The sequence below is a fragment of the Numenius arquata genome, chromosome 7 (assembly GCF_964106895.1).
Source record: "Numenius arquata chromosome 7, bNumArq3.hap1.1, whole genome shotgun sequence".
Classification (NCBI taxonomy): domain Eukaryota; kingdom Metazoa; phylum Chordata; class Aves; order Charadriiformes; family Scolopacidae; genus Numenius; species Numenius arquata.
The window spans coordinates 32,904,761-32,913,349 of record NC_133582.1 but is presented as its reverse complement, the minus strand read 5'-3'; the positions used below and the strand labels follow the sequence as shown (position 1 = coordinate 32,913,349).

At 47.8% G+C, this 8,589-nt stretch overlaps 1 protein-coding gene across 1 annotated transcript in view; it reads left to right on the top strand.

Moving 5' to 3' along the window:
* SHLD1 (shieldin complex subunit 1) overlaps positions 1-7,180 on the top strand; it is a 46,141-nt gene extending 38,961 nt beyond the window's left edge. Inside the window, exon 5 of the mRNA XM_074150534.1 lies at positions 6,036-7,180. Coding sequence (XP_074006635.1) covers positions 6,036-6,556 — 521 coding nt within the window. The 3' untranslated portion in view covers positions 6,557-7,180. The remainder of the gene's footprint in view (positions 1-6,035) is intronic.
* The last annotated feature ends 1,409 nt before the right edge of the window (positions 7,181-8,589 follow it).

Sequence of the window (8,589 nt, the reverse complement as noted above, 5' to 3'; positions counted from 1 at the left end):
GCTAAATTCTCCCTAAATTTCTTATTTCTTCCCAGAGCAGAGTGGAATTGTATTACCATGATGATACATGCACTCTCATTGGAAATCAACCAGGTGGAAGTTAAAAAAAAAACAAAAAAGAAAGATGGTTTTCTGGGCATTAGCTGTCTCAAGTGCTCAGCACGTGTAGGAGTAAGGTGCACGGGCACGTAGGGAGTTCTGCTGCCACGTGGGACTTGTTCTTGCCTCCTGTGCGGATAGATGCATCCTCCAACTGATGTGATTTGGCACAGATGTGCTGTCAGTTGGGAGCTCTGCTCCAGCCCAAATAGTATTGCCTCTGCTTTAACTTTTCCAAGCTGTATTGATGTGCCTGATGGTGAGGCAAGACGGGATTTTCTAGGAGTGCTGAGAGGGCTGTACCAGCCCTCAGGGATGGCATCTTTGTGCACTTACCACTTAACAGCAACCACAGAATTAGGGACCCCTTCTTATTTGTGAATGATTGAGAACCAGTCATACGAGGAGAGGCTGAGGGAACTGGGCACGTTTAGTTTGGAGAAGAGGAGGCTGAGGGGAGACCTCATTGCCCTCTACAACTCCCTGAAAGGAGGTTGTAGAGAGGTGGGTGTTGGCCTCTTCTCCCAAGGGAATAATGACAGGAGCAGAGGAAATGGTCTGAAGTTGCAGCAGGGGAGGTTTAGGTTAGATATTAGGAAGAATGACTTTCCTGAGAGGGTGGTCAGGCACTGGAACAGCCTGCCCAGGGAGGTGGTGGAGTCCCCATCCCTGGAGGTATTTAAGAAACGTGTAGACGTGGCACTTCAGGGCATGCTCTAGTGCCCGAGATTGTAGGATTGCTTTGTGTGTGTATGGTTGGACTTGGTGATCTCAGAGGTCCTTTCCAACCATGATGATTCTGTGATTCTGTGATTGCTTTTACTCCAGGTGCGTCCTTGCAGGTTAATGGGAAAAGAATGGCCCTTTTTTCATGGGTACCATCAACCAAAAACAACTGCTAACTTGTATCCTGCTCGTGTGACTTATCACTGCCCTGGGATGCTGAGAATGTGCTGCCTTTAGCTGTAACGAGTCACAGTGGGGAGAAGACTCATGTGTATAGAAGGAGCACACTGAGGTAGAGGTTGCAGTGTCCAGGGCAAGGAGTGGCTGATTTTGTGATGGACAGAGAAGAGTCTTCTGTCTCCCTCTCTGAGGAAAAATTTGGGAGCGCCAATTAACTGCCATGTGCCAAGAAACAGGATCTGTGATCTCTTGTGGATCTTGAACTTGGCATAAAATCGTGGTGGTGCCTCAGGGAAGACAGTAATTTAAGCTCTGACATGGGAGTCCATAGCTGGAGTTTGTGTCCCCAGCTAGACCATGTCTCCTGCTTCTGCTCTTCAGCTACTCTGAAGAAAAAGCTATATTCAGTTATGCTCAGCTCCAGCTACTCCCAAGGAGAGTAGGGAAAGTATTAGGAATTTTGGGATAGTTTCACACAAGGAGGATTCCTCTCTCATCTAGCTCTCTGCTTTCCTTTGTTTTTCCTTTCCACTGCTGTGTTGTTCGATTCTCTGGTAATCTTTGGGGACATTTGTTCAGACAAGCTGGTCTTAATGGTTTTTTTAGGCCTTCGCAGCCAGCAGGGTGGCTGTAGCTGGAAGCAGACACGTGTTTTCTCAGTGCACCGTCTCAGAGTTGAGTACCTAAATAAGCTCTGTCACTCTCCAAGAGACTCTGAATAACAGCCCTATCATTGACTTTACATCATAGGTATGTGCTCTAGCATCATCTCACCAACATCTGGTTGAACTTCAGTCACTACAGTGAACATAAGGGCAATTTGTATGTCTCCAGATTAATTTAGTTCTGTTCAAAAAAATAATTCACTTTCCTCAGTCTTAGAGTTTTCTTGGTCGGTGTTTAGGGCAGCGCAATAGAGGCACCCAGAGAAATTCAGCCCGTGCTCCGAGCTTTCCATGGCATGTGGTCAGTCAGACAGCTGAAAGGGGTCAAGGGCTCGAACCCTTTGGAGACGGGACTTGCTGCCCTTGTTACCATGGCTGCTGCAGCGGTGTCTAACGCCTGAGAGCACCAGAGCAGCTCTGGGGTGGGTATGGGATTGGCATTCATTTTGATGGACTTGGACTCCAGCTCCATCTGGGCCAGGGATGAGTCATTTCTAAGCCTTAGGGCAAATGATTCCTGCCCTAAAACCAACGATGTAATTGCCCTTTTCACAGAACTGCTGATGACAAAACACTGTGGGTTGAGCTCTCCCACACTCAGATCTCCAGCATAAATCTCGCAGACCCTCATAACAGGATGGACCTTTGTGTCCTGGGCAGGAGGGGAGGCCCACGTCCAACATGCAGGGTTCCCGGGAGGCAGTTGGGTGGCGTGGGAGAGGGCAGGAGGCTTGGACAAACCCAGCTACAGATGTAACGAGAGAATGAGCGGCTGCTGGCATCCAGCAAAGCCTCTGCAAGGGGCAGAGACAGAGATCACAGCAAGACCAGCTCTAGTGAGGCACCAGCAGCTGCAGGGATTGCTGCCCACCTGAATCTGGGGGCATTTCTTCCCCCAGAAAGACACCAGTGTTGGAGCTCTGCTGTTTGAGGGATGTCTTATTTTACCCTCTGGCTGTATGTGGTTGAACACAGTTATATGGAGACTTAAATGGCTACGTGAGCTGCTCTTGTGGAAGGGCAAATAACAATATTGCAGAGTTGTTGCGTCAGTGAAAGTGAGCCAAGTCCAAAGCAGGATTTGGTTGAGCGCTTCGAGCGGTAGGGTTATGTGTTTGTACCAGATGGAAGGCTTTAAATTTTCATCAGCAGGTTTATAAACACAAAGAATATCCTTTCATCAGCCCCCAGGTCTTTTACTAATAAGCTGAAAATGCTGTACTTCAATTAGTGTGGAGTGGAGGTGCAGATGAAATAGTATATGTTCTTACTGATGCTTATCCATCATGTGAGAATGAAATCAAGACATGAGTAATGACCTGTTTCAGTTGTTGGGCTTTTATTTTGTTTGGGGTTTTCTTTTTTTTTTTTTCCCCTTTAACACATGTTTGGTAGTATAAGTGAGTGAAAATAACTAAAAATAATTTGTAGTGGTGGTGGCGAAGCTCCGTTACAGGTGAACAGAGTGGGAGATTTCAGCCCTGCTCATCTTTGCATTGACTTCTGTAGGTGCTGCGTCAAGCCAGCACAAGGGTGTGAGACAGCTGTGGCGTTAAGTTTAGCGTGGAAGAATAGAGTTCATAAAACTACAATTTTCATGCTACTGGGAACTGGCCAGAGAGGTCTAAGCTTTGAAGTAACAGTGCTGTGTGCTCTCAGGGAATCCCAGCTTTCCTGAGAGGTGCGCGTGCATGGAAAGGGAAAGGGATTGATTAGTTTAATGCTGCCTTTGCCTTTCACAGCGTGTTTGCTGGCCTGCGTGGCGTGTCTGTGTGCTGCACGTGTGCCCCAGCTGAGAAGCTTTTTCTGGACCCCGCAGGCATCCAGCTGCCGGGCTTGTGCCCTGTGGTTTGTAAATCATTCAGGAGATCTGTGCATCACAACAGCAGTATCGGCTCTTTGGAGGGGGCTGACTCTGCCTCGTCTGATATCTTTTAGGGAGGAAAAGCGTATTTGCAAAGATTGGTCTTGGCACATAATTTGAGAAGGGACTGGGAAATTGTCAGGAAAGCTGAGGAAAGGTACTACTTTGTGGGATATAGATTGTTTCTGGGAATTCTGTGTCTAACTTTTTATGTCTTGCCTTAAGAAGGCTTTGCTGCAAAATTAATCCACTAAGAGGTTAGGGACTGATATTGAAAAATGGAGATACATAAATTCGAATCAGTAACTGAAAGAAAACTGTTCTCCCAGTAATATAATTGAGTACTTTCTGACTAATCAAACCCCAAAATATACCCCTGAAGTACTTACCGGTCACTTCTACGGTGGATGGTGCTTCAACAAAGGATGGCTTCTTTATAGATCATACTGGCATAGAATAGAATAGAATAGAATAGAATAGAATAGAATAGAATAGAATAGAATAATAATTTACATTGGAAAAGACCTTTAAGGTCATTGAGTCCAACCGTTAACCCAGCACTACCAAATCCACCACTAACCCATGTCCCTCAGCACCATGTCTACCTGTCTTATAAATACCTCCAGGGATGGTGACTCCACCACTTCCCTGGGCAGCCTGTTCCAAGGCTTGATGACCCTTTCAGTGAAGAAATTTTTCCTAATATCCAATCTAAGATTGCAGGAGAAGGGCAGAACAGCATTGCGAAGGTCTCCCCTGACACCACGAAACCAACAGGATTTTGCTCTTCCCAGACCATGCAGGGCTGGGATTTGTAGCTGGAGGTGGCTGCTGCTCTTTTTCAGGACCTGGCCGTGAGCTGTGCATCAGAAGAAGCGAGCTGAGAGCTCGGCGCAGGGGTTTGCAATTGCCACAGGAGCCTGAGTGCAAGTGCCACTTGACTGAACCATCAGAGATGCATGAGGCTTCAGTTCTAATTTAACAGAGGCACCAAGGCTGAGAAATTACTGAGGCAAAATGGACCTGTTCTCTCTGATTAGCTCTGATTTGCTGCTCTGAGGGTGAATATCGATGTTAAGAGAAGGCCACTAAGCTTTTCTTTGTACTGCATTGGAAATGACACATTGCAAGAGGAGGGAGAGTTCTATGTAAAATTGCAGAATTGAAGATGAAGTGAAATTGAAAAGAAAGATCAAAGATAGAAAGTAGGGGGAGGAAGAAAGAGGCCGTGTACAGCATGACTGAACAGACATCTTAATTTCATTTTAATGAATCTCTGACCTCTCAGGAAGGGGAGGGTAGCTCTTTGTTTACTGGGAGGGGAAGAGCAGCCTTCTGCCACCGCGCTGAGATTTCCTTCAAACATGGTCTCTCACCCAAGTGAAGGACTGCACTCTGCTTCATATTTCACAGAATTAGAAAAGACTCAGCTATTTTCTGCCTCCCTGTGTCCTGCTTATGCCAGTTGCCGATGATCCCTGGGCAGCCTCTGGCTGAGTCCTGGAAAATGTTCTTCTCGGTGACTCAGGTGTTTGGCAAATGGGCTGGCGTGGTGGACTTGGGGATGTGATTGCAGTTAGAGGCACTCCCTGGGTACCAGAGCCTCATTCAAGGTCTTTTTATGGGGGATCATCCTACCTGCACCTGTGTGTGGCTTGCTGATCATCCTGGTCACATCACTGCCAAGAGTCTCTCTGCTGATGCTGTGTTAATTATAAGCAAGTACAAAGCGTCTCCCTTGATTGCATTGGGGATGCAATCAGTGGAAGTGCATTGGGGATGCAATCAGTGGAAGAGAGCCATAGCCCTGACTGTGATCCAGAGATGTGGGTCAGCAAGGAAGGAGGAGAAGAGCTATGCGAGAATGAGTCCTCAGCCTTTATGTAAATGTTATCTATAAAAATTCCTGCAGGATGTGGGAAGAGTGTTTAGTGCAGTTGGGCTGCAAAAAATGGGTCTTCATGGGAAAGCAGAAGGTCTCCTTTTGCAGTCCCCGTTCCCAAACTCTCTGCAGTCACCGTAACAGTGTTGGTCTGGGGGCTCTAGATCTGGCTGAAAGCTGACGGACAGGACTGCACATGGTGCTGTAGGGGTAAAATTAAGAACTATGAAAAGGGAAGAATTAGACACGGGGATGAAGGGAGAAAAAGGAGACAGAGGCAGAACTGCTTCAGCTGCAAACTGGACTTCCCTGGTGGACAGCCGTTGTCTCCAGCAGCAGAGGATCCCAATTCCCACCTCTTTGGAAGTATGACTGAGAGGAGCTAGGAGGTAGGTCACACTGCAGTGGGGTGAGGCTGGGACAACTATGAGATCCCCAAATACAGTGCATCTTGTATGAATCTGTGCAGCAAGCCCTTCTGCTGCCAAGTGGAAAGCAGTACTTAGCTCAGCCCCTGCACAGAGCCTGTCTGCCAGGCTGCAGTGAGGGGGGACAAAAAAAGATTTTGCCACAGGAATGACCTGGTGACTAATGAGTTTCATTGATCTTGTGCTTGCAGGAGAGAGCAATCTACCCTCTGCATCTCCTGGGAGCTTTTTTGCTGGAGGCTCTGAGAGAGCAAACGTGAGATGTTATCCAAAAGCAGGGCTGTGTGAGCCCACTGAAGCTAATGATGCTGCTTTCTCATGGATGTATGAACATGACAGTGCAGAAGACACCAGTGTCAGGAAATCTCTTGATGATTTCTACAAAATGTACTGCAGAAAACGGCCAGACGGAATGGATCCCACCTACGAGGCTGCATCACGATGTCTGTCGCAGAAGATTTCAGAGCTGGCAAACCGGGATGGAACAAAATATGCGTTGCGTTGCCTGCAAATGGCCCAGGTGGTCTTGAACAGAGATGGGTGTAAGATCTTTCCAAACCACCCCACTACTGCTTGTTTTACAAAGCCAGATGAGGGAGAAGTTGTCTTGGAAGACGGAAAGAAAACACCTGGACTCTCAGATGACGTCCTGCAGTTCCTCTTGAAACAAACACGGACAGAACATAGCCCTGAAGCATCACATGAGAAGTGAGCAAGGTGCTGGTTTGTTCCTGTCATTGGAGCCTTGCTTTCAGGCCAAAACCAGGTGACTTTCTTGGAGAGACACTGTTCCTCTTAGCACCACCTTCAACACCACGTATTCCACAGAGGGGTTGATCTGGAGCAGACCTTGCCACCCTGGTCTCTGTGGCAGCACCGCGCAAGGAGCACCTCTGGTCCCTGTGGAACTGCTTGGGATGTGTTGACTGATCAGGATGGGTGACAGGTGATACAGTCTGTTGCTGGGACATCAAATGTGATGGTTTATACCTACCAGGCTTTTTAATTGACGTACAGCCCTACCCCAGGTGAAGAGTGGCCCAGCCCAAACTCGGGCCCTGTGTGGGCAAGGATGTCCAAGTGCTGTTGACTATAACCGACTGATTGACCGAGCTTGGCACAGCGCGCCCAGACCTGGGGAGGGAACTTAAGATTTTGTTCTGTACTTGACTGACGCTGTGCTTCCACGGGCAGCCTGTGTGTGTTTACCAACAGACATATGATCCCACAGATCACAATTGCAGTGCGGGCGAGCTTTTTCAACAGATAAAGTGTGTGTGCATGAAGGAGAGAGGAAATACAGCTTCTGAGAAAGTTGTGTGTTTTTTCTAACAGGAGGGATAAAAAAAAAAAAAAAAAAAGAAAAGCTTCATCGCCTCATCGCCTTGGTGATGTTTCTAACACTTCAAATGCACCAGCTGAGCAGACTGGGGATTTTTTCTGATCTATATGAGCTGGTTTAAGAGCAGCCTGAAATAGATTCCTGAGTAAAGGCTCTGCAGAGGTGTTCCTGGGGAAGCTGCAGAGGTGGTGCCAGCTGCCCTGGTACCTGCCTGCTGTAAGATGGAGAGGATCTAGGAAGAGCGGGGCTCACATCTTGGCATACCCAAGGCTGTGGGTCGCTTGATTGATTTTGTAGGGCAATGCTGCTTTCTCCAGCTCTCCCCCTACCTGTTAGTCCCTGCTGATTTCTGCTGCCATGGGGTGAAAAAGAAAATAAGGCGCAGAGCTTTCCCAGAGAGGAAGCCAGTGCTCATTGCTTGAGTACACTCTTATCTCTGCTGGCACTGCACAAGACCTTGTGATTACTTTCCTGGTGTGTTGATGGATGAGGGAGAATGTTCTGTGAGATGTTTGAACCATGGAGGTGGTTGGTCTCCAGTAGTGATCATCTGGCATTGGTTGGTTACAGCAGAGGTTTGCTGCTTCTAACAAGTTCTGCTGCTGTTTATACCCAGAACCTTCTTGCTCTGATTTTAGTTGGTAAGATCACGGCTGGCTGCAGTGGGAACTGGCCCGATGCACTGGTTGCCCAGCTTGAGTTGTGACTGTCACTTACCCTATGACACTAAGAGGTGACCTGAAGGACTAATTCCCAGCAGTTGGTTTTGGTCGCTGCCACCTGGGGAATTTAAAGTGCTCTGGGTCTGACACATCACTAGGAATTTGGCAGGCTGAATTCTCCTTTGCTTTGTGCTTCTGGAAACTGGGAGTGAATCCCCAAGGAAAACAGCTGCACGAGGGATGCGGGACTGGGCTCCCTCTGCCAAAGCCTTGGTGGGAAGGGTGCTGCTGTCGCGTGAGGCTGCAAGTCAGTCCCCTCTGCTCAGCGTGCGGGAGCCCTTCAAAGTGGTGACCAGGAGCATGCAGAGCTTCCCGTCCCTCTCGGGACAGGCTGTCAGTCATTAGAGCTCTGCTTTACAGACTGTGGCTGTTCTTAGGAATGTTCTCTTCTGGAATGATGTCTCAGGCTCTAACACAGACAGGGTGAAAGAAGATAGTTACAGGGTAGCCCTTACCAGGGTTGCCAGGCCCACTGCTTTGGTGGAGTTTTGGCTTTGATTCATGGCTTGCTCGAGGGGCTTGCAAGGCAAAGAAACCTGCTGGAAAAATCCAGAGCTTTGTCTTCTCCAAACTTTTATTGTTAGATTTTCATTAAAATTTAGAATAAACCTAATTATTTTATGGCAGATTTTCATATTTTAAGTGCTTACAGAAGCAGAGCTCAGCTGGATAAATTAGGCT